This window comes from Schizosaccharomyces cryophilus (genome assembly GCF_000004155.1).
Source record: "Schizosaccharomyces cryophilus OY26 unplaced genomic scaffold supercont4.1, whole genome shotgun sequence".
Lineage (NCBI taxonomy): Eukaryota > Fungi > Ascomycota > Schizosaccharomycetes > Schizosaccharomycetales > Schizosaccharomycetaceae > Schizosaccharomyces > Schizosaccharomyces cryophilus.
The window spans coordinates 2,604,429-2,631,340 of NW_013185624.1; the positions used below are offsets into that span (position 1 = coordinate 2,604,429).

The window sequence follows — 26,912 nt, forward strand, 5'->3', positions numbered from 1 at the left end:
ACCAGAAGCAAGACATTTCCTTAGTACACATATGAATAAAAATTATTATTATTTTATTATTATAGTTTTAAAACGAACGTTTAATGAATTAATATAATAGGTTATGCCTCTAATTTGATGATTTCGAGGTTGAAAAGAAACATCCAAACTAATAATGATGGATAATTTCAAAACCTTCTAGGGATTATCCAATACTCAAAACGTAAAAGAAGAAAACGATAATTCTAACAGCAAAAATGAAAACCCTGAATATTTTTGATAGGCTGCTTCTGTAGTTGAACAGGTTACAGCTAAAGTGAACGGAATTGAGACGCCCACGAAGCAACGTCAACATGCTTCATCAATGTATACTGGAAATAAGGCATGGCACATAACTGCTGAGGAGAAGCTCGAAGATTGGGGTCCTTATGTAAACAGGCATCAACAAACAGCCGGAGGTCTTCAGGAAAAGAATCTGGTAGTCTAGGAGGGTCTTCTTGAACGATACAATGCATGATATCCAAAATACCCATTGGTTCATTTACACCGGAAAAACACCAAGGAAGTTCTTGCGTAGCCAACTCAATAATTGTGATTCCAAGTGACCAAATATCACTTTTCACTGAATAATCACCACCACAAATTCTCTCGGGAGACATATAAGTGGATGTTCCAACAAAAGTATGAGCGATGGAATTTACCAGTTCGCCTGAGACACCGAAATCACATAGCTTAATATAACCTAACGAGTTAATAATGACATTGCTAGGTTTTAAGTCTCTGTGGATGATATGCAACACATTGTATAAATAAATAAGCCCTTTCACCATGGAGTTAATTATGCATCCGAGTATGTCCAATGGGATAGGGCCTCCTTCTCGAAGAATGGCATCCAATGAGCCACAGTCCATGTACTCTACACACAAACAAATACTGTTTTCCTTTAAAAAGGCACCATAGAAGCCAATGATGAATGGGGATCGGCAATGATGCAGAATCCCTAATTCGCGCAAAATTTGTTTTTGTAATTTGGTATTCGCACCAACGTATACGGTTTTTCGAGCCATGTACAAATTCTTGTACTTGACAAGAGCAACAGCGCCTCCGTTTCCTTCTCCTAGACGACGCACTACCGTTAGGTTCTCGTTACTTAAATCGGAAATCCATGCAGGCCGCTGATTCACATTGGCGCACTGCTCCATAAATGTCTCCATATTGTGCTCAAATGTTTTTTGATTGTCTTCCAGCTCGTCTTTGGGTTTTGCGTTTGGATTCAGTACCAAGCCTTTCGGGTTCTTTCGTCTTTTGAACATTATGGTAGATTCAATGAAAGAATATTGGACTCTTGAGAATCTTTTAACAAATAAATGGATTAATTATATATGATACTAAGAGATCAAAGGGTTGAGTTTTTTGTTTTTGTTGTAATACACTTTGTTTACAGGTTACTACCGACTTTGACAAGCGTCTTAAAGAAGGGAGATATTTTACTCAACCGCTTCAATCCTAACTCTAATTCGGTTATTGATCTCCTAAAGAGGATATTTCCAATTATTTAGAGGGGATACTTATTTACTCCATCCACCTTGGTGTAGCTATTCAGATGCACGATTTTATTAAACTCATCATAGTAAGCGAACAAAGAAACCTCTTTAACATGATTATTTACATTCAGGAGTCCTAAAAATCTGACCTGATTATGAATGTCACTATAGCTTCATATATTTGACAAAGTATGAATTTGTAATACGATTTATTTAGAGATTGGTCAAAAGACAAGGAAAATGCTTTCTTGATGTGGAATGAACCAACGTACCAAGTTTCTCAAAATTAGGCTAACTAAGATAAATTATACTACTAAAAGCATGTAAAAAGGTAGCTTATAATTAATTTGAACGATAAGTATAGTAAGCGATCTTTAGTTACTCCACATGGAAAGTATAAGGCCTTAAGATAGTTGTTCATCTTTTGAGTAAGCACCGCAAAAGATGGTGAGTTAACTTGGTTTTAATAGATGAATGAACTCTGTAACTTTTGTAAAGATTTGACGGATGCTACCTTTGGATCTGGCATCAAAGTTTGTTTACAACTATGTTTGTTTACATACCTAGAAAAACAATGGAGTATTTGTTACAGATCGAATCATTACAAATGTAATCATCTCCAAGGAACTTCCCACTGTAACAAAAATGAATCATCAAGCATTACTATTGATTGTTTCAGCATCACTCTGCTCCGTTTGGGTAATTTCAAAGCTAGCATCACATAGAGTCTTGAAGGCTCTTGGTTTTTGTCGCTTAATTTTTGAATCCCTTATCGAAGACGTTGAGACAATTGTTTTCTTGAAGTTTTCTTCTCTAGAAGAAGCGATCAGTTGTTTTGAGCAGCATAATCAACCGAATCCCATGAACAATGAGCTAAGAGATAGAATTTCCCTGCTTCGCACTATTATTTTTCAAATAAAAAGTCATGTCTCGATGGACTATCAAAAAAATACACTAATTTCTCGTATCTGTTCGGGAATTTGCTACCTGCTTGAGTATAAACGTTTCAAACATTCATTCAAAAGGCTTGCGAAAAAGTCTTCAATAAAAGCAGGTTGTTCTTTCAACTTATCTCAATGTGAATTTCATCGATTAATGGCTGCAGATGAGACATTTAACCGCAATGTTAGAAAAACGCTCAAAGAAATTCGGCGCTTTGTAAGTGAATATGCGGTAAAATACCTTTTTATTCTGCTTTTTCTACGTGCAATGACTTTTCTTGCCCATAAATTTTCTATAAATGTTGACAGTCCTAGTATCGTCAAGCTGAATCTTAGTCAAACATTGAACAGAAACGTGTTGCTTCTCATATTCTTCATCCTTTGCTTACAGGGAAAGTCATGTTTTAGGTGGTTTTTCACAAAGATTACTTTTGCAGACAAATCTGAGTTCAGGGACAACTCCATGATCAATTGCGAATATTCATTCCCAGAAAAAGATTATCAACACGTAGAAGACAAAGGTACCGAGTTCTTCAATCTAGAAAAAAGGAAAGAAAACATGAAAGCATTTTTGGAGAGTATAACCAGAATCAGGCCTAAAGAAAAAGTAAGAAATGACTTTTCCTTTGAAAAAATATCCTTAAGAAACTATGCCTCGGATATCGAGAATGATTATTAAAAAACTGTATTAATTTTGATTAGTTGTATATTTATGTAACTCACCTAATGATATGTTTGTTGTTTTGTTTATGTACATACATATACCTGATTCATATACACTTACTTAATCATTGTGTACTCAAGCAATAAGAAAGTTCAAATATTTTATAACTTTTTCTACTTTTTTTTTTCATTCTTTAATTAAAATAATTGTTGAACATAATTTGAACTTGTACCTTATTATATTCAACTTGTCGAAGTTTGTTTACATTCTCGGTAAGCTTCACTGAAAGTTTACATTTTTTGTTTACACTGTAAAAACTTATAAAACGAATACAATTGACTTAAAAACATCATTTACAAATACTCTACTCATCATTTGCAATGGAACTAAGCAGGTATGAAAAGGACAAGATCATTTCTTTAAAATTCTTACAGCTGTTCTTTCGATTGAAAAATGTCTTCAATATCTTTTTCGCCATGTCATTTCCTATTCCATTCCACAATCAAAACCAATCTAAAATTGAGTTAATAAAAAAAATGAATGCCGTTTCTCCTCTCCATGCAATTAACGAACAACTTAACTTCTGGATCAAAGAATTGGAAACAAATGGACTAGTCCATTTTGGATGGACCAAAGCAAAGGACATGTTTGAATTCTCCATGTCATCAATAAACTTTTTAATACTATATTCACAAAAACCGATATTCCTAAATTACTCCATCCGCCAGGAAGTACACAGAGAACAATTGTTCCATGAGCTGCAGAGCTGCAAAAAATGCTTCTTTGAAATTAAGAGTGAAGCGAATTCTTTCTTTTGTCTACAAATAATCATTTCAAACTTCATGTTTAATCAGATTCAATATATCCAGGAGACATGCCAAAACATAATACCAAACTTCCAGACTTTTTTTTGCAACATATGTACTTCTCTTGTATCATATTTTGGAAAAAGAGAATATCCTGAGCCACAGAAGAAAAACGTTACCCTTCAGTTATATGCGAACATTAAACCTGTGAACGGAATCTCCAAAACTTCCTACCAAAAGCCAGATAAAACAGAACCTGATTCCAAAGAAAATTATTCCAAAGAAGATGATATTCCTCCTGGAAATCAACCTTCAGATGAACAAGGAAGATTATCGCATTCAGAGTCTGAGTCCATTACTGAAAGCTATCGCAATGACTTGACAGATGCTTCTAACTTGGAATCCTCTGTTTCTTCGGTTACGTGTAATGATTTCTTCGATGTATTAAAGAATGTCGATAACACAAATATTCAAGAACAACCTGACGTTAATTTAAACAGGGATCATCATATAGATAAAGAAAATTCATCAAGGATTGAGCTCGGGAAAGAAGACCTTGAATTTGAAAGATATAATGTTGAATTACTCCAATTTCAAGTTGCTATTGGCAGTTTACAGACTGTTCATTATGAATTCCAAGAAACTTTGCGAAAAATGCAACTGTTAGAGTCAACGGAAGGTTCAATATGCCAATCAGGAGTTACAATTAATATGCGGAAAGATGTCGCTTTAGAATCCACATCTTAGTTACCAATAGCCGTGAGCAATCAAAAGCTTACATATGATTGCAAGCTAAAAATCGAGGTAGTTTATGAATAAATATCTTCAATTAACGTTAATATGTCTAGTTTTGAACCACAACGTATGTAGTTGAGGCTAATAATTGTCTCCTTTACGAACTTCTGGTTGCAAATAATAGCAAGTAATTGGTATTTAGATGTAACAATAACATAATAGTTTATTTGTATATATATGCCATTTTTTAAGAAGCTGATACTATAAGCAAGAAAAAAGGAGCGCTTGATAAATCAGCAGTAAAATTTGCTTGTTGTAGCATTGGTAGTAGACAAGCAGACCAACTACTTAAACGTCGATTAAACCAATTTTTCTTTTACGAAAAATTCTATAAAGTTAGTACAATAATGACGGTTGCACTTACGTTGAAGGTGAGATAGCTGCCAAGCACTGCTTATTAATAGCACAACGATTTGAATGATAGTCCATCTAACGACTCGTGAATTCGCATGCTCACTGGAATCACGGAATACCATTTCACGGTTACGCTGTTTCACTTGTTCATTGTAAATGGATTCCAATCGTGAATTAAGGGCTTCTACACGATCCGCAACGTCTAAACAGTCAGCTTAATATGTATAAGAGTTCATTACCTTTGGCTTCATCTTCTGATGATGCTATGAGATTATACTTATCATCAGAACCAATATTGACATGCAGCCTGGTCTTTGTAGCAGAAAACCATCCGCCGTCACTGTCAGAGATATAGCAAATGCGATGGGTGCCTTCACTAAGGGGAGTAAAACGAAGCACGTTACTAGCCACTAAGTCCTTCTGGTAAATAATGTGATTGTTTGCGAATGTTTCCTTCATAATGTTAGTTAACTGCGTTCATACTCTTATTATCATACATCCACTTGGACACGGATCTTAGCCTTATCGTTAGGAACCCATTTCTTCATATCTTCATTCCATTGTTCAGGTTTTATAGAACCGGTGACCACTCTATTTTTGCTCATGTCTTTCAAGAAACATTTTGGTTTGGAACCATCAAAGTAGAAGTAAATAGCATTTGAGGTAAAGAAAGAAGCAAAAAGAAATACAAAAACAGTTAAAAGCCTCATTGTTTACTTGATTGTGGTTGATTCTTGGCAACCGTGAAGGGTTGTTGTTAGCACGTCGTCAAGGGTGCATTAAACAAGACGACTTACACGAAACTGTGTGTCTTTTCCTATAATGACCAATACTATTGCTTTGTTTATCCTTCTAGTTACAATTTAAAATTATGCGGATTTCAATTATGTGTATTATACACTACGGCTTCTGATACATAAATTCAACGTTTAGTATATCCCTAGTTACGAAAATAAAATTATAGTTATTTAATCGTAAATAGGTTTACTAGTATCCTCAATTATAAACCAAAATACCTAAAACTAAGTTAATACCTAAAGTATGTCACTTTCCTCTAAAATCCAAAAATTCTCCAATACTTTACAATATTTATTCAACGCCCTGGGAAGCCGATGACCACCTCTTCGCAAGTCGTTGGTATTTTTGACGATCACGATCAGAAACACTGGGTCTTATATTTTTGAAAGCAAGCTCAAAATCAGCCATTGTTACACGGATTGGTGCATTCGATGAATGCTGAGTGATTTCTGGCTCATTTGATGCTATGTCTGGAAAAACTGCTGATCGCAAAGCCGTTACCGCCGCTTCCCGGACCAATGCCGCCAAATCAGCACCTGAAAAGTTACTGCACCTTTCATCACGGCCAATTAATTCCAGGTTAATGTCCGTATCTAAAGGTGTAGTTTTCGTTATGGTTTTCAGTATCTCTACCCTTTCATGGGCATCAGGAAGATCAACCAACAGCGTTTTATCCAAACGGCCTGGTCGCAACATGGCTGCATCAATAATATCAGGTCTATTTGTAGCCGCAATAACATAAACAGAAGCACGGTCATTTAATCCATCAAGCTCAGTTAACAATGTGTTCACTACTCTAGACGATGCTTCAGATAAGGAGTCATCACGCTTAGGAACCATAGCGTCCAACTCGTCAAAGAAAATTACACAAGGAGAAGAAGCACGAGCCCTGGCAAACACTTGACGAACCGCTCTTTCAGATTCACCAACGTACTAAAAGATTAGTATACTTAATTGTAGCCATAATACGTACCTTATTCAGAAGCTCGGGTCCTCGAATGGAAATAAAATTTGCTTTACTTTCATTTGCAACAGCCTTAGCTAAGAGAGTCTTACCACACCCTGGTGGACCCCATAATAATACACCGCTTGGAGCTGTTATACCGACACTTCTGTACAATTCCGGTCTCTTTATAGGTTGAACAATAGCCATCTGTAATTCCACACGTATTGACTTCAAAGCACCCACCTCAGCCCATGTGATATCGGGAACAGTAGCAAATCCTTCACGTTTTGATGACGGTTGTACCTTTGTAAGCGCCTCCACAAAATCCTGGGGTCCTATGGCCAAAGGTTCCAGTTCTTCCGCAGTCAAAGGATCAGGATGTGTATTCAGATACCTTTGAATCACAGACATATGCATATCATCATCATCATCAATTTTATCCATATCTATTGAACTTACTTCCTCTTGATCGGTAAGCATAACATCGGCGTCTGCATTATCCTTTTTCGAAGAAGTCAATTCATTAAAGATACGTTTTATTGCAGTAACACCAGCTGCAGATGTTAATGCCTTAAGATCAGCGCCCACGTAACCAGGAGTTTGTTTAGCCAATTGGCGAAAATCAAAATCTCCACTTAATCTCAAGCCCTTCGCCATTGTTCGTAAAATTCTATATTTGGTTAGATACAACCAGAAAAAAGTATACAATACAAACCTTTCTCTTGACTCTTCATTTGGGACAGTTAAACAAATCTCTCTGTCAAATCGGCCGGCCCGTCTTAATGCACTATCGAGAGAGTCTGGACGATTGGTAGCACCTATAACCAATACAGGCTTTCCTTCTGTATTTTCAAAAGACAAATCTAATAACAAATTAGTAATCTTTTCAATCAGTTTGTTACATACCATCCATACAAGTGAGAAATTGTGCAACGATTCTACGTTCCATTTCTCTTTGGGCACTTTCTCTCTTCGGAGTGACAGCGTCAATTTCATCAATAAACATTAAACAAGGAGCCAAAGTTTTCGCTTCCTCAAATACATCTCTCACTTTTTTCTCAGATTCACCTGACATTCCAGAAACAATGGATGGAGCAGAAAGTGAAAGAAAGGGAACTCCAAGTTCCTATAAAACAAGTTAGACAAATGATACGAGTTTGAATCGTACATACAGCAGCAAGAGCGTTGGCGAGCATGGTTTTACCACAACCAGGTGGACCATGTAGTAAAACACCTCTAAAAATTGTTAGATATGGGGTTTTTTAGAAAAATCTAACCAACCTTGGGGGTTGAATACCAGTATGCTGGTAAACTTCAGGATGTTTAATTGGCATTGCAACTATTTCAAGTAGCTCGGTGATACATTCATCAAGACCACCAACATCTTTTAAAGAAATACCAGTAGGTGGTTCCCTTGAAGCTTCGGTACCTATTTATTTGGTTAGCTGCAAGGTACTAGCAACTAAGGCAATGGCATACTTTTCAAACGCTTAGCACCGGTTGAAGTCTTCGAGCGGCGATCTTTTCGCTTTGTGTTTTCTTGGCTACTCGATTTTTTCTCCTCTTCTGTCGTAGGATTTGCTGTATTCCAAAGACTAGTGATACTTTTGTTCACAACATTCGTGTCCTAAGTTGTTTGTCAGTGATTGAATCAAATATTATAACAAACCTTTACTTCCATCAATCTTGATGAATTTAAATCTTCAGGATCACTTTCAACTAGAACAGCGTCTTGATCCGCTGCAGAGGATTCATCGTCTTCTGTCTTCATTACGTCCAAGACTTTCTCAACAGTTTTCTCCAAGATAGGTCGTTTTAACCTTCTTAAAGTTAGGTCTCTATCTTGTACGAATTGTATTGCGCGCCTTGTTGATACGGGCCACTCTTCAGTCTCTGTTTGGCGATTTGTGTCACGAAGAGAACACAAACGATCGTATATTTTACGTTCTAATTCACGACTGAGGCCTCCAGATCTCCCCATATTGTCAAATACAATTTTAGGGGGAATTGAGGGAATTAAACCAAACGGTAAATAATTTTCTCTGGCCTGGAGTGGACGCAAGGAGTTAAATCCCACTACTCCACAACGCCAAATCAGCCGGTTTCAATTATGAACAGAAAGCCTCGATTAAGAATATAATAGGAAAGAAAAGTATGATATTTTTAAGTTAATTAAGTCCAAGAATAAAAAAAAAAGCAATAATTTTGGTGCTCTCTAAGATACCAAACTAAGTGCACGATATACTCTGACAATGTTTCTCGGTCTATGTTAATCATTGATTTTGCGTTACTAAACTTTGTTTATCAATATTTAGTGGATCATAAACATTTAGGATTGTTTCGAGCGAGGTGTAGTGAATACCAAACAAGTCTCAATCATACACAAGAGAGCAAGCACTTCTGTTTCATAGCGAATTTGGTAAATGCTTACCACATAACCACTTTCAAGAAAAGACCTATTACAAACTAACATTGAACTGTGCCCTTGTAAAGTATAAAACTTTATCGAGTTTGAATTGTGGTTTAAATTAATATCTTTGTTTGGGCATATTTTACCTTTAAAATAATAGAATTTATTTCATATAATGCTTGTATCATGTTCAACAGCATATCATTATCATCAACAAAACTGTAAATCATCATTCCAATTATTTTTAGGGCATACCATCATAAGATAGATACATTACTCATTTCCAAACCCAACTGTATTTTCTATAGCCAAGCTCAACTTGCCTTCAAGTTTGGCTTTCGTCGGATATTCGGGTAAATCAAGCCTATTGAAACATGTGTGTGCAACTGGAAGCTGGTCTGGTGATCCAGCTTTCTCAATAGTAAATTTACGAGGACCATCACTTCCTTGTAAATCTCTGAAACCATTCACGGGAATTCTGGATGTTCCAGTCGCAAACTGCAACAGCATTGAACGTTCCTCATTTTTCCAATTCGAAATAATTTCCCAGAACCACTTAACTACTTGGTCCGAGGCAGAATAGGTCCGATACTCAGTATGGTTCTTCCAGTCATTGATATCAACATCTGATATACCACCAATTAATAGTTCTAGCTCACGTTCATCAAATACACTAACTAAATCAGGAGGCACAAGTTCCACAAAACCAGCATAGAAGGCATTAAATTGATCTTCTACTCGTTTGGAAATCCTCCATTCAGTTACTAAATCAACATATTCTTTCTTGTTTTCTTCAGTAACTTCAATATTTTCACCATTAGGCTTTAATTCGATTGTCCTTACTTCTCCAAAATGATCTTCCTCAGCACTGAAAGTAAGGTCAAGAATGCCCGTGATGTCGTTCTCCAATACCCACTTTAAACTACGATAAAAATCAGCATCAATACTTTCCATATCCGCAAGTGTAACTTTTTTTTGTAGAAGCTTTTTGTAAAGACTGATAACAAAGAACGCATCAAGAAATCGTCGGTGAAAAATGGCTAGACCAATCACTCTGCCGATAAACCGAAAGTAATTAAGATGCTCGGGGTTAATGCCTGAGTGAGGATTGATTTGAAGTGTATAGTTGTCAACGGCGGAGTATTCGAATAAGCAATAAATAGGATCAAACATTTTGTGCGACAATAGGAAAAAAAACTCTCTAGATAATCCACCATAATCAAGACCATCTTCACCTTCAAAACGAATCATTAGTCTTTTCTTAAGATCATGAGCAGAATTACGCATAATCTCTGCATAAGAGTCTTCAAAAATGTGATCTCTTCTGACTTTAATACTACACTGACCAGGGAGAGGTCGCATGCCGATCTGGGAGCGGAAGTAAATGAGTTTTCTTCTGAAGTCACACTTATATTTGGGAACGTTTTGATCCAAAGCGGATGGAAGGCGTGGATCATCCCATGTAGTGGTTTTTGTATTATGGTCAACAAAGTAGACCCGTGCAGAGTTTGTGAGACGCATTTCCCATCCACTTGGTAATGGACCTAGATGGGACAAGGATTGAGGTTGCATTAAGCCACCAAAACCAGGTGACGAGTTTCCCACCGGACGAAGAAGTTGATTTCTCGGATCAACCCAAGTAGTAGTACGAGTGTTATGGTCCACAAAATACGGACGACCAGTATTGGTGTACCGTTGTTCCCAACCTGCAGGTAAATCATTATTGGAAATATTAATTGGAGAAGAGTCATCGGGAAGAGACCGATTTTGATGTTGTAAGCGCTGAGAGTCGGTGTTCATAGAAGATCGATTGCTAGAATTCATCGAAGGACGATTCCAAGTTGTCGTACGTGTATTGTGATCAACGTAATAGGTTCTACCTAAAGAATCAGCTCGACGTTCCCAGCCTGGCGGCAGTCGACCGTATTGATCTTCGAAGGAAGATAAAATACTACTTCCATTTTCGCGTGGCGGATTTCTCGATGATGTAGAAGTACCATTGGTTGTACTACTTTGAAGAGCTGAAGCGGTAGTGGCATCAGCGGTCGAAGATACCTGCGGATTTGACTGTGTCGAGGCACCATTCGTAACCCTTGAAGTATTACCTGCAGCCGTATTCGTACCGTTAGGTACAGCGTTTCTTGTTTTTGAAGGTCCAAGTTTCATAACTAAATTTCCCATGACCGAAAGACTGGTAGAACTAGATCGCTTTAACGGTCGCGTAAAAGTGGATTCTCGAGAAGATCGCAAGTTTGCAACATCTTGGACATGAAACGAGACAAGGCCAAGGAATCCTTGATCTTTTTTCTTAAATTTTTTTTGGTCAAAGATTCGTATTAGAATACCACTGGACGGTTTAACAACACTAGAAAAGCCAACAGTTAGTAATCCTTGTCTCTTTTTCTCTATAAAAGAATTGTTTGTTTATAGTAGCATTTTCCTAATATTTTAATTTGCACAATTTTTCCACATTCCAACCATCCTTCACTGCCTAGTTATGATGTATTGGATTTTGGATAACAGCACAAGAATTTGGATGCGGCTTCTAGGAATTTGAGAGCAAAAAGAACAATGGAATCATATTGAAAAAACAATAATGAAACGTTATTCTTTTTTTTCTTGCGCAATTGTCAAATACTACTATAGAACAAAGTGAGCACTTACATTTCAAATCCTTCATTCCAATATGGATTCGTAGACTTCTTTATCACCTTTGTTGTATGCGTCTGTTCTCCATCGACTGTTATGATAGCAAAAGGATCCGGCTGACGAAAGAGATCTCTCTTGGCTAGGCCGTCAGCGGCCACAATAGAAAATCGAATTCTCTTTTCCCCTTGCTCCATATTCCTATTCTATTAAAGTTGATCGAATTTTTCTCAACGAAAGAAGAAGCGCAAGGTTATTTATAGCCTCACAACACCTTCAATTGTGAGTAGAATTAGAGAATGGCTAAAGGTAAAACGAGCAAGAATAAGTGTGCGATCGGATAGCGAAGCCTCCCTGCGGTCTCTAATATACTTTTGGCTCAATTATCAAAGATCAAATGAGGTAAAGCAAGTAAATTATAATAAAAGAAGAGGAATATTTTTTGCAAAATTGAATTAACGGCCAAATATGAACGCAAGTTTCTTGAAAGATTAGAGGAAATGCTGTTTGCAGTGAACTACCTTCGGTCGATTACTTATTTTGTAAACAAAAAAATCATATATATATTTTTACGAAATAAAAACCTTAGCTGTAGCATTGGGAGAACAAACCAAATCCAAAAAAATATAAACCTTTTCTTTCCTGTTTTTTATTTCTTTTTCTTCTTTTTCGGGTATTGTTGTAATGTTTGAATACTAAGCTACATTGAATGACACTTTCCATGCATCATTGGTATCACCAGGTTAAATACGTTTCATTCATCATATACCAAAGTATCATTATTAGAGTACTATACTTTGCTTACGAAAAATCCCAACCTTAAATATAAAGATACGAGTTTCTAATATTATTCTTTTTCCTTTGTGGTATCATTGATGGATTCGTTCATGATATTTTCAGCTTCTCGATAACGATTCCATATACAAATCAGAACATACTGTGATAATTCTACCTACGTACAGAAGTAAAACAAGCTAGACGAATTTTTCCTAATGGATTATATGCTAGCATGTCACTTTTCTTTGTGCTTCAGTGTAGCAATCATTGTTTCTTCTATAATGTTATTGTATACAACCCGTATAGTATAGTATAGTATAGTAGGTATGGTATATGTATGTTCATATAACGTATAAATACAACTTGTCTTGTTCAACGAAAAAAGGACAATCGGGCCTTCTTCATCCGAGGATTGACTTTGCATCGCCTAGTATCTTGTAATAACGAAAGCAATCCATAAAAAAATTTATGTTCATAATGATATGTTCCATGCCGAAAGATATGAATATGGGAATGAGAATTGTTTGAAGTAGGAATATTGGAAAAGATTGTAAACCTTTTGCTATCCTGTTTTTTTCTTCTTGAATACAAAAAAGTTGAAAAGAACACTCTTAGTATGGTGCAAAACCACGGGCTCGTCCACGATAGCCACCACGTCCGCGACCACGTCCACGACCTCTACCACGTCCGCGGGCCATTCCAGGTATATTAGTACGCTTCGGGGTCACCTATAACTTTGTTAGCAAATGCTTCTATATAACCTCTGAATCTTTTGCACGTAGTTACATACTTTTAAAGGGCGTTCATGAAGCATAGATCCATTTAATAATAGAGCATTCGGTATCAAGCTAGGTTCAGAAAATTCAACATAAGCAAAGCTAAATACGATTAGATACAACCACGACGAGCCTTCCTCTTTTCAGACACACTTACCCTTTTGGATGTCCTGTAAACTTATCACAAAGGATCGTGACACGATTTATAGAGCCACAGCTGCCAAAATGACTTTGCAATTCTTCTGGGGTAACACTGTAATCAACGTTTCCAACGTAAACACTCTGAGCATCGATGGATTCACGATCATTTCGCAATGCTTCACTTTCACCATCAAGTTGTTCCTGCATAGCTCGAAGCTTTGCAGCTTCTGCTTCCATTTCTGCAACACGCTCTTTCATTTCACGAAGTTCCTGAAAACCAGTCAACAACGTATTCTCAGAATTTGCTTACCTTTTCCTGTGTATCAATAGCATCTTGCTCACTCATTTTTAGATCTTTTCAAGCACGTTTGGCAAAGGACAAGCTATTTTGTACTATGAATCTAATCCATAGGTTTTCTATATGTGTTCAGTTGAACCCTCAAAGAAGCGTAGCATACTACGCCTTATACGTAATTAAAGTACCTTAAAATTCTACGATAAAGCGTGCGTAAACACATATAACGCGTCCTTCATAAATCAGTACGATGTCAGAGAATGTCGTAATAATAATAAATATTACCAACAAGATATGTCAATAAAGAGTATATTGCTAGACGCATTACTTAAATCAATAGATAGATTGTTTATGCATTCAATACGCTTGCTTATTTACTTACGTAGAATTTTTTTCAATGACAAAATTGATTCTAAAAAAATTCTTCCTTTAGGATGATTTTGCTGGTCAAATGAATTGAGTTTTGTTTACTAATACATCTCTGTTCGTCAACCAAGTGCAGTGGAATATGTAGCAACCGAAATTCCAATGAAGTCTCAATTGACAGTGCAATTACTTATTCTTGTTCTATTCTCCATCCTATCCATACTTCTCGGTATTATTCCTGTGACAAAGAATCCTTCATATTTTCTAATGTTGAAAATATGCTGCACTGACTTTAAATTCAAGAAACAAATAATATAAGCTTTTCCATTTACCTTATTAATGCAAAATTGGAAGCTAAAAAATTTATAACAAGAACGGTAAGCTACCAAACTCGAACTCTTTGAATGAGTTCCATAAGAAACACTGACAAGTCGCCGTTTTTCTCATCTGACAAGTCCCAAGGAACATGGAGGCCTAGGCATAATTTTAAGACTTTTGAATTGCTTGTGTTTTCCATTTGTTGCTTTGCGAGCAGTGAACCAATTTGGCTTGCAAGCAACTGACCCCAATGGGCTTTGAAATCATCTCGGTCACCAAGGACAGTCCTCACACCTATTTCTGGTAAGGAAGACATGTCTTCATTGAGCACGAGAGGTGAAACAACACTTCTTTCATAATTCACAATAAACTGCAATGATTTTTAATGTTAGCAAATTAATTCAAGTTTTGGGATAAGATAATAATAAATAAAAATTCTGTTTTGAAGAAAAAAGCTTGAACAATTGCTTTCCTTAAACGTGCTCAGATATTTCAACTCCCCACACATTTCTGGCATACAACCTCATTTTCTTTTAGCAGAAAACAGCTGAAACCAAGCTAAACAGTGGGGATTTTTTTCAGCAATCAAATAAGACTGACAAAACCTTAAGAATTCTATTAATTTCATTGTTTCCTTACCATTTGACCAATCTTTCCAGTCATCGTTATAAGAATAGTAATTTGGTCACCAAACTTCATTGCAAGACAGTTCAATCGAATTCCTTGGTAATCCCCACTTTCTTTTCTCGTTAATGGAAACATGATTGCATTACTACAGTTGAAAATCCCAAGAGTCGGTTTTCCCAAGTTATCTTCGGTTCGTGGTACGTGGAGCATGAAATACTCGATTCAGCGGTACATTTCCTCTTCAAGTCATGTACACTCAAATGCGAATATTTTGAATTACGGAATTCTTAATACTAAACATACCCTGTTCTGGCAGCCAATAAGCCAAAAACCATCGCTGCTTTCCAAAACGCATAACCTATCTCTTAAACAAAATTCTCAACAACGGATTGCTTTCTTCCATAAATCTTCTACGTGTGCTGTTTCCAATTTATCTCCTCGAAGAAGACTTCCTGATGTTTCTGAAGTTTCCTCGAATAACAAACGTATTCCGTCTCTCTTTGCTTTTTTTTGTATCATTTGGGCTGCTTGTGCTTTTTATGCTATCCATTACGGAAAACAAAACTCCAACGTTACGCAAGTTGTAATGTTTCGAGTGCAAAATTCCGAAGAAGCACTCAAGCTTTTGGGTGATAATATCCAATTCAGGTACCCATTCCCTTGGATAAAAGGTAAACTACACAAACGTTATGGTATGATAGATATATCTTTCGAAGTAACTGGTTCTAAAAACTCGGGTCTTGTTCATTACAAGAGCCAACGCTTTGGTCCCATCCCTCATTGGATTGAGCTGGAGTGTTCTTTAACTTCTAATGGAAAGACTATTCCTCTCACCTCTTCGGCTTACGATAACCAATGGTGATGAATTGTCTGCATTTCTACATATCTGTCGATCTTGTCGTATACGAGTAGGGATGTGCTTATAAAAGACATATATTGCGGTGTAAATATGCTAATGAAAAAAATATTTCTATTTATTACCAACTTTATATCAATTATATTCGAACTCCATTTTCATGTCGAATATCTAGAATAAATCGCACTGCATCTCGTTAATCTTAACATTAGCATCCAAGTTAGTTTTAAAATCCCATGATAACGCCATAACTGATCTTCATCTTGTATTAAGTGTCAGTATTCTTTGCATTTTATTAAATTCATAAAGGATTTTGTGTCCCAAATTCCTGTTTGCTTGGAAGGCATTCGTTTGAGCTGTTAATCATTAGTCATTTCACCTGTTGAAGACAGAACTTCCACCGTACTCAATGGCTACGAATTCTGAAGCAGCTGCTCCTAGATTACCGACAAGACCTCCCCATAGACATGAACAGCTTAAAGCTACTTTAAAGGAGGCCTTTCCTGACACAGATGTAAGTAGTTGAACTGTTGGTGAGAATCATTTCAGCCCTCAAGATATTGCTATTAACAAGTACTCAAAGGATGCAATTATTCGTGCAGTTTTAGCCGCAAGCGGATTTCGTATTGAACCAGCTTTTAATGCTTTATTAGGTATGTGAACTAGAATCAGTGGCATTTATCCACTTGGAATTTGGTTTTTAGCTTATTTGTATATATAAGCTTTATCCATCGAAATTAAATATATACATGACTAACTTTTATAGGACTGAATGATCCCAGTGTGGCAGAGGAATTAGAACAATTGCAGTCGACTCCTACTGCTCCTCAGGCCCCATCAAAAGGATCTAATCTAAAGCAGTTGGAAGAAGATGAGATGTGCGCGAGGAAATTAGCCAGACGCTATCGACAGTATCCCGCATCTAATCGTGAGCGTAGAGCCATGATGTCTTCAAAAGAGGCTCCAAGGAATGAAAACCAAAGACATTCTTATGATGAGGACAGTGATGACTATTCATTTCTTGAAGATGATCTTCCTGTTCTGAAAGATAATTTCGTTCGAGGATTTCAGTCGATTAAGCAGCGAGGTATGGCATGGATGGATAGAGTTGCTTCTAAGCTTGATGGAAGTGATGATGAAAGAGAAAATGATTATGAAACTCCAGTTTTTAATAATTACTCTAAAAAACCAATCCCTACTGCTACTGAATTGGAGTCTGCATACGAAGATATTCCTCCGCCTATGCCTGCACGAAAAAATTCAAGGCCAGATACTGCTATATCGCTCCCCCCTTATGAAGCTGATCCCCATATGTTAAATGAAAAGGACTTTGAGCGTCTTCGATTGGAGTCTACATCTTCGCCTTTGATGGGTCGTTCTTCTCTAGCGTCTACTAGAAAGTCTGTTGAATCAAGCTCTTCAGCAGCTTTTACTGAGGGACAATCATTAATTTTGGATAGCAATGGGGCCATAGAAGTTTCCAACTCTGCCTTTGCTTTGGACGATAGCGATTTGGAATCCAACTATGAAGAAGATACAGCTGAAAAAGATCCAAATAATATTTCGAACAAAGGGAAAGACGCTGATAAACAAACCAAGGAAAACGCCCGTGACCTTGAAAGTGTTTCTGAGGAACAATATGGTCCTGCGACAAAGACTGAACACGACGCTGTGAAGAAGGACAAAAAGACGGATACGGTGGAAGATACAAATCCGGATACAAAGGCCGAGAAAATTGAAAACGGGCCTAAAGACTCATCAATTTCTAATGAAAAGCCTAATGAAGAAGAAAATACTACCGAAAAAACTCAATCATCGAATGAAAAGGACAACTCGACTTCATAAACTTTTTGTGTTGGAGAAAATAGTATTCTCTAATTAACGTTACAATACTGAAACGACATTGATGTTCCAGTGAGTCGCTGATTCAGGCATTGCACTTCCCATTGTTGACATTCTTTTACAATGGACTTATCTTGGTAGGTAATATATAATGAAGCGGTATACACAAGAGCAATCATTTACTTGGAATTTATTGGTACTTAATATATTCACATGAAAACACAAATTATAGTATATTTTTGTAATTTATCTTCAAAACTTGTATTCAAATTCATATAGAAACTAATTTTTTAACTGTCATTTTAAGTCAAAACAAATGTACGTAGCATTCGGTCATCACGAGCCATGGCACGAAGCAACGACTTCACGATGGTTTTTAGCTATGCTGTCGGTCAACCCGACATAATCTACACCAACTCCTACAAAGGAAAAGGACTGCACCCATTGAATTATCTCTGTTTTCTGATACTAGATAATTCAGAAGCATGCAACTCCTTCGACGTCGGCATTAAAATAAATTGTGAGATAGGGAATGTAATGTATTGGCTTCATGTTATATAGCATCGTTAGAAAAACAGTCACGAATTAACGAAGTTTGTTACAATCTGCTAAAGGTGCTCAGAGCTCTTAGACTTTAAACATGGACCATAAATCAGGTTTAAAGATAATAGATACAGAAATTTATCGTACGCTTATTGCAATTACTGCTTCTGTTTTGTGAAGTGAATATAATTATATTTTGGAGTTTCACTCTTGTAAGAGCATGCTAGACGAAAAAGAATTCACCTCTACATTGGATTGAAGTAAAATTAAAAGAAAACAAGACAAAAAAAAATAAAAAAAGAAATTGAAGTTAAACTTACAAGAAACTACTTTTGTTGCATGGAGCGTAAACATAATATCGTTGCATCTCACTAGTGACTTACAAAGCTCGTAAGATTTTTTCTTCCTCTATTCTAGCAAGTTATATCAGATCTATTTTATATCTATCAGATCAAACTTCACCACCAGAAAACAGAACAAATTTGTAAACACTCCGAGTTATTTCCTTTTTTATTGAAAAGCTTCCAGTATTAAATTTAGCTATTATAAAAAAGCTCATTACTTTGGTTTCTTTGAAAATCAAACGAGGGAAACAACTTTGATTTAGTTTCTTTATAAATGGACAAACACGAGACATTAGCAGAAACCAAGACCTCCTCTCCAGGACTAGAAAAGTCAAAGACTCCTACGGTTAAGATCTCGAAACAATGGGTTGTACCACCCCGACCCAAGCCAGGCCGTAAGCCTGCTTTAAACGCCCAAGGAAAGAGGAAGGTTCCTATCAAACCAAAGCCTGATACACAAGAAACTTTGACCTCTGAACAAACTCAGTTCCATGTACGCGAGGAACAGTATCAGGAAATGATTGGAAAGCTTCAGCAACAGAACAACCGACTGATGGAGCAATTAGAGTTATTACAAAAGCAACTGAGCAACGTGTGTTTTGAACAAAATATCACTCCTTCTTCCAGTTTAGACGTGTCAAGTGACTCCAATAGCGTTGAGCCACCCAAGGCTTATAATGCTGAGCTGCAGCGCCATAACTGCCCTGTTCAACCTCCGTGCTCAAGAAATGCCGTTTATACCGAAGTGCCAATTGAGTTGGATCCTCATGTTTTCCTAGGAGATTCATTAAAGCGAGTCCGCTTAACCAATAAGCAAGATAGAAAGGTGTTGTCGAAGGCGGTACCTGTGAAATCAAATATATCTACCAACGAAATTAACTTTACACCGGAGAACCCGGTTGTGACGGAAAGGATTCGAAAAACGGGAATTTGCAATGGCACCGATGGATGTCTATATTCCTCAGAGCCTATGAAACAAAAACGGGCTCGTGAATCTGATGAAACCAAGATCTATGCGCAATTACTTATTGACTTACACAACTCTGCCCAGGATGCTCCTACTGTGAATGCCGGACCGTCTATCGAATTCTTTCGATCTCAGGCAGCTCAAAAACGAAGGCCACCCATCCTGGAACCGAATCCTTTCGTTCCAAGGATTTCCGCATAATGAGAAGTAAACGTTTGTTTTGTAATGACTGTAGGTACGGAAATGGAGATTGCAATTCCAAATAATTTAGTTTCTTTGTATATGGTGTTTCCCAGAAAGTTATGAGCAACTAATTGCCAAACTTTCTATATCCAATCTCTGTTATCTCATTTTTTTATTATTTCATGTTTTTTTCTTTTTTTATTATATATCTCTTCATATGCTTTTCTTGTATAGTTCAAAAATTTTGTGATACTTTTGATTTTAGTTATTTAGAAAATGAATACAGCACATTCCAGTCTTGTTTCCCTTGTTGCTTCACGAATAGACTGCAGCTCTTACAAGAGATTTTTTATGTGCTAGGCGATTGTTATACACAGTCGATGAAAAGACATAATATTCATAGCAGTCGTAATCGGTTGTATGGTGTAATGGCTAGCACATGAGATTTTGATTCTCGAGACCTGGGTTCGATTCCCAGTACGACCTTACCATAATTTCCATTTTTTCCTTTATTGTGGTCTTATTCATGGTCAACTTTATTTTTATTTATTATTCCGAAGACACCATGTTTATGATGGATCCTTTACATTCTTCTTTGTTTTCTATGTTATTTCTATTCCCGAGTGGGCTTCACTAAACTTGTTATCTTTAAGGGAGAATCCCGAGGGACCTTTGGGTTTTTTTTTAGCCGAAACCCCGCAAAAAATTGCTTAGCAGCGATTGACAGGTACCAACTTTGCTACAAAAAGCATTCGTTCCCGTTTTTGTGCTAGATAAGAGAATAATTGCGAAACTACATCGTTGGGAACACTAATTTCGCATTCCTTTATTCATTATAAGTGAATTTCTCTCTTCGTTCATTCAATTTCCTCGTCCTTAATTTCTTGATGGAAACAGTCTTTTCCCTCTGAATCACAGAAAGGGGCTTCTTTCCTTTTGTTATCACGCCTCGGAGTTTATCCATTAAAGTACCGGTAATACCTAAGTGGCTCCTTATCTTGGGACCAACCCCGGATGTGATTGGATCGCAAGCATGTTTCTATATTTCATCAGATCCCAATCATTGGCGCTGATGTAGAAAGATGTGTTATGCAATTTTCGTGTAGGATTTTATCATTGAGTCCTAATATTACTAAAGCAGGTCCCACTATTTACAAAGCGTATCTATTTGTCTCTTAACTATATATAGTAGGGAGTACTAGTAAATTAGCGCAAAAATATCACTTTAGAAAAGAAAGGCTTGGTTGATTCTTTTCGCGTTTCCTCTTAGAAAACATTTTGTTGTTTATAAACGGTTTGGGAATTGTTTCTCATTTGGTTGTGCAAAAGAAACAAATAGATTTATACCAAAAACAAGGATATTCTTATCCAATTAACTCTTCCCATTGAATAGACCAAGGTATTCAAATCATCACGTAAAGAAGTCATCTCTCCTAAATAAAACAGGTTGTGTGCTAGTTGCATTGGATTTCTATTTCCCCTCTGACGAACGATTCATCTTTCCTCTTTACGTTTATTTATTGAATTTCCTTTTATTATCATTATCATAACTATACAACATCTTCCCCTTCTTGCTTTACATCGTTCATTTCTTTTCTGTTTATTCCCCTTTTTTTGTTGAGCGGCGTGATTTACTGTCTCTATTTCTCTCATTTTTTTTTTTGGTCACAAACAGACTGATCTTGCCCCGTTACCGATTAAATTATCACTTTCGGGTTTCATTGTTCATATCCCCATGAGTTCTCCTCTCATTAGAAGTATTGCCGTTATCGGTGCAGGCCCTTCAGGTTTAGTTACCGCAAAAGCTCTTTTAGCTGAAAAGGCATTCGAACGCATTGTCTTGTTTGAACGTCGAGGTTCCGCTGGCGGTGTATGGAATTATACCTCTTCGCTACCGCCGAAGGTACCAACACCTTCTATTAAGCCAAACGTAAGCAGCAATCCCGTCTTACAGCCTTCCGCTTTGCCCGTCTATCCGTCACCCTTGTACCGCGATCTACAAACCAACACTCCCATCGAACTCATGGGCTTTAGCACTCACCAATTCCCCAAAGGCTCTCTTCAATTCCCCCATCGTACTTCGGTACAAGAATACCAGCGTACGTTTGCAGAACCTCTCCTTCCTCTCATTAAACGTGCCACGGAGGTTCTTGACATCGAGAAATCAAAAAATAAATGGCTTGTCACTTATCGTAACACCAAGAAAGGAAGCCCTTCTAACGAAGAATATTTTGATGCTGTCGCCGTATGTAATGGTCACTACGAAATCCCTTTCATACCAAATGTCCCTGGACTTCAACAATACGCTGAACGTGTTCCTGGTTCTGTTCTTCATGCTTCTCAATTCCGCGAACCGGAACTCTTTACCAACGAACGCGTCCTCGTTGTGGGTGGTGCTTCTTCGGCCACTGATCTAGTCCGTCATTTACAGCCAGTTGCAAAGAATCCTGTCTATCAAAGTCTTTTGGTTGACGAGGAGAATGTCAATGAGAAACTCGTCCAAGTTCCTCAAATCGTAAAGTTTCATCCTGAAACGAGAGAAATCTTTCTTAAGAATGGCAAAGTTTTAAAAGGCTTTGATCGCATCATCTATTGTACCGGCTATCTTTATAATCTTCCCTTTCCCTCTCTCAACAAGCGCAATGACAATCCTGAAACCAAGCTGGTTACCGATGGTAGCCATGTTCATAATGTTTATCAACATATCTTCTATATCCCCGATCCTAACCTTGCTTTTGTAGGTTTAGCACTTCACGTTGTTCCTTTTCCTACTAGCCAAGCTCAAGCTGCTTATCTAGCCCGCGTTTGGTCTGGTCGTCTTTCTCTTCCAAGCCCCAAAGAGCAAAGGGAATGGCAAGATCAGCTTGTAAGCTCTTTAGATGGACGTATGAATTTATACCATTCATTAAATTTCCCAAAGGATGCCGAGTACATCAATTACATTCACGATTTAACACTCCAAGCTAAACCTAATCCTAAAGACGGATTTCCTGCGCCATATTGGGGCCCTAAAGAGCTTCAAATTCGGGAAGATATGTGGAACATCCGCGCAAAATTTTTTGGTCTTGAACAACGAAAATAAAAGTACGTCAGTCCTGTGTGAATTGGAAAAAAGGCCTCTGTAATTTTGAATTTTACCCAACTGTCTTGTAGAGAATCAATCATTTGATTTAGGTTTATTTTTTTTTTAACGTTAAAATGCACTTAATATTTTTCTTAATACTTTAGTATAAATTCTTTGTAAAAGTAAATCGTCTTTTACATTATGAAAGTCATTTCTATAAATGTTAAGGATCGTAAACAATCTATGCGACAATTAAATTTTCGTAAGCGAGTATGCTAACGTGCATGCTATCAAATTGTTTTTATTTGTGTAAACCCATCACTGACGAATGGCATATTCTTTGCCATTCTGCGTAACATATCTAACCCAGGGCATAGCATGGTAGTTCAATTTTGGCTCAGTGATCTTTAAGTATCGTACTTGGATTCCAGAAGTAGTAAAATATGGAATGGCAAAACTCATTTGAACTGGTCGTTTTATATGTTTGTTTGTTTCTTCACCATGAACGCTTGGCAAACCCATCTCAGCTCGCATAAAAAACTCTTTTCCCCCGGAAAACTTTTTAATGTTCCATATCATCGCCGCCTGCTCTGGGGCATACTGTACATGGCCATTACTTGATTGGAATCGCGGACTATCTGCGTCTTCTGGCACAGGTACGATGATTTTTACGTTATTTGCAATACACCTCTTCTTGAACTGAGCCTTTGCCTTCACCATAAACTCGATACGAGAGCCTGAATGAACGATCGAATCACACTCGACCCATATAAGAGGTCGTGCCTAAACAGATTAGTCAATTTTTGATACATTCAGTAACATACATTTGAGTTAAGGCGATAAGTCATCAAATCAAACTCACCGTCAGGGGGAATAAAGGAAATAGTTCGATCATTCTCGAACCTTGCCAAACGAACACATTGATGGAACTTTACATCCTCCATTTCAACAGCATTTCCTTTGATAGTACGACCAGCTGCTTCAAAAAGTACTTTGTCGTTGAGACCAAGACGAAGTTCAGGCATTCCTGACAAGTAACATTTCAAATGGACTTTTCCAAGAATCTCACTCTGGATGATGGTACCATCAGGTGCAGCAATCAAATTGACAGATTCAATAACGTCCAAAAATACCTCATTTTTACGATAATGGATTCCTTCCGAACGCCACGAAATAGCATTTGTCATGGCAATAGGCGGTGCAACTTGTGTTTGTGAAGTGTTAGAAGTCTGTGTTATATATTCTTGAAGGATTTTCGTTTCAGTAGTCTGTGGAAATCCAAAATCCATAACTTCGTCTAGCAGTTCGTATACCAGCACAAAATTATCCCGAATAGATTCTTCTTGAAGTTCTTTAAAGTAATCTATAAACAGATCCGCCAATTTTCTGAGAAAAACAAGCATCTCCATTGCATCAGTATTCCTTTTAGATAAAGCCAAGAGGTAAACATCGTTTTGTTGAACATAAATATACTTTCAAGGTTAGTATGAAGACAAGTTTCAAGAGAAACCGTAAAAAACGTCTCAGGTGACTTCCCGCTCATCACATACATTAATTCCTTCATGAGTTAAGCAAGGAGTTGCACACCCATTTTCTTCTTCTAGCTCTGTTATTAATGGTATAAATTTCTCAACCGCTGATATGGGAACATCGGCGCTACATTGTTTAGTTTTGTTACATGAAGGACCATAATTTGCATCACTGGAAGCATTGATGGCATTAGGACTTACCGGTAATCCCTTGATATAATGGTCTTCCCTTTTAAATTTAAAATAAATACAGCTGATGCCATTGTAGGAAATACAGGGAGTAGGTATCTGGGCTACTTGCGAAACACTAGATGCAGCTAAACATGCTGACTCTATGAATACCGAGGAATAGTGAGGTTTCTTAATTTTCTGAAATGAAAGGTGCGATATCGAAAAGATTTCAGTCTTATATTCTGTTATTTGAGAATGAAAACTGCTAAAGATTATTGACAAGCTCTAAAAGATGTACTACTTCACCCAATAGGTATGGAGTGATTTACAAAAAACATAAAAAAAAATATATATATATAAACCGTTGATAGATACCCATGGCCCTTGATGCTTCTATGAAATACAATTCGACAAATTGAAAGTAGCTTAAACAAAAAAAAATTTTCAGAAATATCTTTCAATACTGAAACTTTACGTTTGAATTTGTTTTTGCTGGGCTCGTCGTAGACGCTTCAAAGCATCTTTACGCTTCCGTTTGTAATCCCTAGTCAAAAACAGACGATTTTCATTCCACCAAGACTCCAAGGCTTGCTTTTGAACAGGTTGTTCACTGCAAGGGCGAAAATACGAAAAAGAGCTTTTTGATGTCGGAAAAAGCATAGGCCACGCTTTTTCGTCTTCGGCTGCCATTTGAATAAAAGGCTGCTCTTGAGTCTCCTCCTCTTCCATATATTCTGTTTCGCCTTTTTCTTCATTTTCATCGCTAATGTCTGCATCACCACCAAATAAAGAAAATGTTCCAGCTTCATTTTCGTTGTTTGTAAACATTTCTTTCAGATTATCTACGTTCACAACAGCTGCCTGTTTCTCAGAAGCCTCAAATTCTTGGGGAACAGAAATTTGAAGAGAACCATCCAATGGAATGTCGGTAGTCTTATGTTCCTCGCTTTCGTTATCATTGTCTAAATTGATGCTAGCTTCCGATTCTTTCTTTGACGTCTCAGTAGGCTCAGCCTGGCCAAAAAGTTCAGCCAAAACAGAATTTGCCGTATCCTTCTCCTTTTGACGAAGATAGTCTAGTTGTTCATCAGTAAGTACACCCTGCTCTTCAGGAGCTTCAACGGCTCCTTGTCGATTCTCAAAATCATTCTCATCGACAGATTTTGACCTTGGAGTAACTTGTTTCGCTTGCTGTATAAATAAGGAGCGAGGAATCTTTTTTCCTGAGTAAGTAAGGTAGCAATCGTTGTCCGGGTCATACCATGCTGTAGCATTATCCATATTTGGATCGATTTTTCCCCAAAGTTTCTGCAAACAGTTTCTACCCAATGGATAAAATCGCTTGACTTTTCTACTTTTCTTGTTGTAGATATTTAATAGAACAATTGCTCGTCCGTAAGGTCCCTTCTTCCATCCTTTACGAGGTGGAACTTTCCTAACATCTGCATCGGATACAGTATTCATGTCTTTAGCATGTTTACCACTTAGGACAATTTCTCCGTGAAAAACAGGATCCTTTGGAAGTATTAGTTCAGATTGACTAGCACTAGAAGCTTGAGTGCTTGATTCATCCTCAACCTTTTTCTCTGAATTTAGTCTATCATAATTGTCAGTAAAGAACATAAAAAAAATTCATTCCATTAGTCCGTTTATTTATCCATATCCATACCTATCTTTGAAATATGGCTTGGCCTCTTCAACCTTTAACACGCTCCCCTTGAAGGTAGCTTTAGAAAGATACATTTTACATTTTGTCCAATTCTCTTCGTTAGTTTGAAATGTAACATAGGCAAATTTCTGAGTTGTTCCGACAGGGAGCTGCTTTTCTACAATTGTGAAATCAGTGACAGTGCCAAAGCGACTAAATCGTGGCTTTAAATCATTCTCTTGTATAGCTGATGAAAGTCCTCCAACAAAAACGCGTTTCGTGATGTCCATGAGGGTCAATAACTGCAATGCCAACAATAAAAAAAAAATTTATGCGAATAGTAGAACGTAAAAATGTAATAATTCAATTCAAATTAAACTTCATTACTCAAAATTGGGCACACAAAACCAAAAAACCTTTTGCAATAGACACAACACTCAGTGAGAGAAATATTCAGTTTGTGTTCAGCAGTAAGAACAATTCTTCCTGAATTGGTGGAAGTGCCGCGGGCCAATGGGACTGGCCGCGGTAACCACCATTTAAATCTTCTTGGGGGGTTTTTTTAACGTAAACAAAGGGGAA

At 37.2% G+C, this 26,912-nt stretch overlaps 14 protein-coding genes and 1 non-coding gene across 15 annotated transcripts; 7 read left to right on the forward strand and 8 right to left on the reverse strand.

Moving 5' to 3' along the window:
• Positions 1-18: 18 nt before the first annotated feature.
• Positions 19-1,591, reverse strand: SPOG_04104 (STE/STE7/MEK1 protein kinase Byr1). The gene has a single exon (XM_013166366.1). It carries the CDS (start codon positions 1,290-1,292, stop codon positions 291-293), a length of 1,002 nt encoding a protein of 333 aa, XP_013021820.1. The 5' UTR covers positions 1,293-1,591; the 3' UTR covers positions 19-290.
• A 402-nt stretch (positions 1,592-1,993) lies between these two features.
• Positions 1,994-3,143, forward strand: SPOG_04105 (uncharacterized protein; the record flags this gene model as incomplete). The annotated part of the gene is made up of 2 exons (XM_013166367.1): positions 1,994-2,056; positions 2,091-3,143. The coding sequence occupies 2 exons, from the start codon at positions 1,994-1,996 to the stop codon at positions 3,141-3,143; spliced, it is 1,116 nt and encodes a 371-aa protein (XP_013021821.1).
• A 211-nt stretch (positions 3,144-3,354) lies between these two features.
• Positions 3,355-4,769, forward strand: SPOG_04106 (uncharacterized protein). Its single transcript, XM_013166368.1, has one exon. The coding sequence runs from the start codon at positions 3,509-3,511 to the stop codon at positions 4,679-4,681; it is 1,173 nt and encodes a 390-aa protein (XP_013021822.1). The 5' UTR covers positions 3,355-3,508; the 3' UTR covers positions 4,682-4,769.
• Positions 3,533-5,887, reverse strand: SPOG_04107 (COPII vesicle coat component Erp5/Erp6). The gene is made up of 4 exons (XM_013166369.1): positions 5,581-5,887; positions 5,323-5,536; positions 5,094-5,285; positions 3,533-5,057 (listed from the first exon to the last, which is right to left on the reverse strand). The coding sequence occupies exons 1-4, from the start codon at positions 5,791-5,793 to the stop codon at positions 5,029-5,031; spliced, it is 648 nt and encodes a 215-aa protein (XP_013021823.1). The 5' UTR covers positions 5,794-5,887; the 3' UTR covers positions 3,533-5,028.
• A 123-nt stretch (positions 5,888-6,010) lies between these two features.
• On the reverse strand, positions 6,011-9,066 carry SPOG_04108 (AAA family ATPase Rix7). Its single transcript, XM_013166370.1, has 8 exons — positions 8,497-9,066; positions 8,307-8,454; positions 8,109-8,256; positions 8,000-8,063; positions 7,734-7,953; positions 7,543-7,690; positions 6,855-7,497; positions 6,011-6,814 (listed from the first exon to the last, which is right to left on the reverse strand). The coding sequence occupies exons 1-8, from the start codon at positions 8,806-8,808 to the stop codon at positions 6,173-6,175; spliced, it is 2,325 nt and encodes a 774-aa protein (XP_013021824.1). The 5' UTR covers positions 8,809-9,066; the 3' UTR covers positions 6,011-6,172.
• A 283-nt stretch (positions 9,067-9,349) lies between these two features.
• Positions 9,350-12,261, reverse strand: SPOG_04109 (HECT-type ubiquitin-protein ligase Pub3). The gene is made up of 2 exons (XM_013166371.1): positions 11,902-12,261; positions 9,350-11,602 (listed from the first exon to the last, which is right to left on the reverse strand). Exons 1-2 carry the CDS (start codon positions 12,078-12,080, stop codon positions 9,511-9,513), a joined length of 2,271 nt encoding a protein of 756 aa, XP_013021825.1. The 5' UTR covers positions 12,081-12,261; the 3' UTR covers positions 9,350-9,510.
• A 455-nt stretch (positions 12,262-12,716) lies between these two features.
• On the reverse strand, positions 12,717-14,007 carry SPOG_04110 (poly(A) binding protein Pab2). Its single transcript, XM_013166372.1, has 4 exons — positions 13,888-14,007; positions 13,594-13,847; positions 13,451-13,538; positions 12,717-13,388 (listed from the first exon to the last, which is right to left on the reverse strand). Exons 1-4 carry the CDS (start codon positions 13,921-13,923, stop codon positions 13,272-13,274), a joined length of 495 nt encoding a protein of 164 aa, XP_013021826.1. The 5' UTR covers positions 13,924-14,007; the 3' UTR covers positions 12,717-13,271.
• Positions 14,008-14,337: 330 nt separating this feature from the next.
• Positions 14,338-16,149, reverse strand: SPOG_04111 (uncharacterized protein). Its single transcript, XM_013166373.1, has 2 exons — positions 15,196-16,149; positions 14,338-14,926 (listed from the first exon to the last, which is right to left on the reverse strand). The coding sequence occupies exons 1-2, from the start codon at positions 15,391-15,393 to the stop codon at positions 14,621-14,623; spliced, it is 504 nt and encodes a 167-aa protein (XP_013021827.1). The 5' UTR covers positions 15,394-16,149; the 3' UTR covers positions 14,338-14,620.
• On the forward strand, positions 15,392-16,045 carry SPOG_04112 (inner membrane protein; the record flags this gene model as incomplete). Its single annotated transcript, XM_013166374.1, has 1 exon — positions 15,392-16,045. One exon carries the CDS (start codon positions 15,392-15,394, stop codon positions 16,043-16,045), a length of 654 nt encoding a protein of 217 aa, XP_013021828.1.
• A 105-nt stretch (positions 16,150-16,254) lies between the features above and the next one.
• Positions 16,255-18,107, forward strand: SPOG_04113 (CUE domain-containing protein). The gene is made up of 3 exons (XM_013166375.1): positions 16,255-16,553; positions 16,623-16,692; positions 16,806-18,107. Exons 1-3 carry the CDS (start codon positions 16,449-16,451, stop codon positions 17,882-17,884), a joined length of 1,254 nt encoding a protein of 417 aa, XP_013021829.1. The 5' UTR covers positions 16,255-16,448; the 3' UTR covers positions 17,885-18,107.
• Positions 18,108-18,844: 737 nt separating this feature from the next.
• SPOG_04114 (CCAAT-binding factor complex subunit Php4) lies at positions 18,845-20,287 on the forward strand. Its single transcript, XM_013166376.1, has one exon. It carries the CDS (start codon positions 19,043-19,045, stop codon positions 19,934-19,936), a length of 894 nt encoding a protein of 297 aa, XP_013021830.1. The 5' UTR covers positions 18,845-19,042; the 3' UTR covers positions 19,937-20,287.
• A 45-nt stretch (positions 20,288-20,332) lies between these two features.
• Positions 20,333-20,404, forward strand: SPOG_16167. Its single transcript has one exon. It is a non-coding gene; the product is annotated as a tRNA-Gln (tRNA).
• Positions 20,405-21,052: 648 nt separating this feature from the next.
• Positions 21,053-23,133, forward strand: SPOG_04115 (flavin dependent monooxygenase). Its single transcript, XM_013166377.1, has one exon. The coding sequence runs from the start codon at positions 21,654-21,656 to the stop codon at positions 22,998-23,000; it is 1,347 nt and encodes a 448-aa protein (XP_013021831.1). The 5' UTR covers positions 21,053-21,653; the 3' UTR covers positions 23,001-23,133.
• Positions 23,134-23,148: 15 nt separating this feature from the next.
• Positions 23,149-24,802, reverse strand: SPOG_04116 (AP-1 adaptor complex mu subunit Apm1). Its single transcript, XM_013166378.1, has 4 exons — positions 24,713-24,802; positions 24,533-24,638; positions 23,807-24,454; positions 23,149-23,765 (listed from the first exon to the last, which is right to left on the reverse strand). Exons 1-4 carry the CDS (start codon positions 24,772-24,774, stop codon positions 23,301-23,303), a joined length of 1,281 nt encoding a protein of 426 aa, XP_013021832.1. The 5' UTR covers positions 24,775-24,802; the 3' UTR covers positions 23,149-23,300.
• Positions 24,803-25,006: 204 nt separating this feature from the next.
• Positions 25,007-26,806, reverse strand: SPOG_04117 (ribosome biogenesis protein Nop6). Its single transcript, XM_013166379.1, has 2 exons — positions 26,352-26,806; positions 25,007-26,279 (listed from the first exon to the last, which is right to left on the reverse strand). Exons 1-2 carry the CDS (start codon positions 26,618-26,620, stop codon positions 25,154-25,156), a joined length of 1,395 nt encoding a protein of 464 aa, XP_013021833.1. The 5' UTR covers positions 26,621-26,806; the 3' UTR covers positions 25,007-25,153.
• Positions 26,807-26,912: the final 106 nt, after the last annotated feature.

Bases quoted from the DNA above. Each gene is read 5' to 3' on its own strand.
- SPOG_04104 (XM_013166366.1), bottom strand. From the start codon at position 1,292: ATGTTCAAAAGACGAAAGAACCCGAAAGGCTTGGTACTGAATCCAAAC.
- SPOG_04106 (XM_013166368.1), top strand. From the start codon at position 3,509: ATGGAACTAAGCAGGTATGAAAAGGACAAGATCATTTCTTTAAAATTC.
- SPOG_04107 (XM_013166369.1), bottom strand. From the start codon at position 5,793: ATGAGGCTTTTAACTGTTTTTGTATTTCTTTTTGCTTCTTTCTTTACC. The intron at 5,286-5,322 runs GTAATGAACTCT...CTGACTGTTTAG, and splicing joins ATCAGAAGATGAAGCCAAAG to ACGTTGCGGATCGTGTAGAA. The intron at 5,058-5,093 runs GTAAGTGCAACC...CTAACTTTATAG, and splicing joins GCAGCTATCTCACCTTCAAC to AATTTTTCGTAAAAGAAAAA.
- SPOG_04108 (XM_013166370.1), bottom strand. From the start codon at position 8,808: ATGGGGAGATCTGGAGGCCTCAGTCGTGAATTAGAACGTAAAATATAC. The intron at 8,257-8,306 runs GTATGCCATTGC...CCAAATAAATAG, and splicing joins CGGTGCTAAGCGTTTGAAAA to GTACCGAAGCTTCAAGGGAA. The intron at 7,691-7,733 runs GTATGTAACAAA...ATTTGTTATTAG, and splicing joins ATTTCTCACTTGTATGGATG to ATTTGTCTTTTGAAAATACA.
- SPOG_04109 (XM_013166371.1), bottom strand. From the start codon at position 12,080: ATGGAGCAAGGGGAAAAGAGAATTCGATTTTCTATTGTGGCCGCTGAC. The intron at 11,603-11,901 runs GTAAGTGCTCAC...TGGCTTTTCTAG, and splicing joins TGGAATGAAGGATTTGAAAT to TGTTGTTAAACCGTCCAGTG.
- SPOG_04110 (XM_013166372.1), bottom strand. From the start codon at position 13,923: ATGAGTGAGCAAGATGCTATTGATACACAGGAAAAG. The intron at 13,539-13,593 runs GTAAGTGTGTCT...AATCGTATTTAG, and splicing joins TTTACAGGACATCCAAAAGG to CTTTGCTTATGTTGAATTTT. The intron at 13,389-13,450 runs GTATGTAACTAC...ACAAAGTTATAG, and splicing joins TTCATGAACGCCCTTTAAAA to GTGACCCCGAAGCGTACTAA.
- SPOG_04111 (XM_013166373.1), bottom strand. From the start codon at position 15,393: ATGCTCCACGTACCACGAACCGAAGATAACTTGGGAAAACCGACTCTT. The intron at 14,927-15,195 runs GTAAGGAAACAA...AAATCATTGCAG, and splicing joins CTGGAAAGATTGGTCAAATG to TTTATTGTGAATTATGAAAG.
- SPOG_04113 (XM_013166375.1), top strand. From the start codon at position 16,449: ATGGCTACGAATTCTGAAGCAGCTGCTCCTAGATTACCGACAAGACCT. The intron at 16,554-16,622 runs GTAAGTAGTTGA...AAGTACTCAAAG, and splicing joins AGGCCTTTCCTGACACAGAT to GATGCAATTATTCGTGCAGT. The intron at 16,693-16,805 runs GTATGTGAACTA...TAACTTTTATAG, and splicing joins AGCTTTTAATGCTTTATTAG to GACTGAATGATCCCAGTGTG.
- SPOG_04114 (XM_013166376.1), top strand. From the start codon at position 19,043: ATGGACAAACACGAGACATTAGCAGAAACCAAGACCTCCTCTCCAGGA.
- SPOG_04115 (XM_013166377.1), top strand. From the start codon at position 21,654: ATGAGTTCTCCTCTCATTAGAAGTATTGCCGTTATCGGTGCAGGCCCT.
- SPOG_04116 (XM_013166378.1), bottom strand. From the start codon at position 24,774: ATGGCATCAGCTGTATTTATTTTAAATTTAAAAGGGAAGACCATTATA. The intron at 24,455-24,532 runs GTATGTGATGAG...TAACCTTGAAAG, and splicing joins TAACTCATGAAGGAATTAAT to TATATTTATGTTCAACAAAA. The intron at 23,766-23,806 runs GTATGTTACTGA...TAATCTGTTTAG, and splicing joins CTTATCGCCTTAACTCAAAT to GCACGACCTCTTATATGGGT.
- SPOG_04117 (XM_013166379.1), bottom strand. From the start codon at position 26,620: ATGGACATCACGAAACGCGTTTTTGTTGGAGGACTTTCATCAGCTATA. The intron at 26,280-26,351 runs GTATGGATATGG...CAATTATGATAG, and splicing joins AAGCCATATTTCAAAGATAG to ACTAAATTCAGAGAAAAAGG.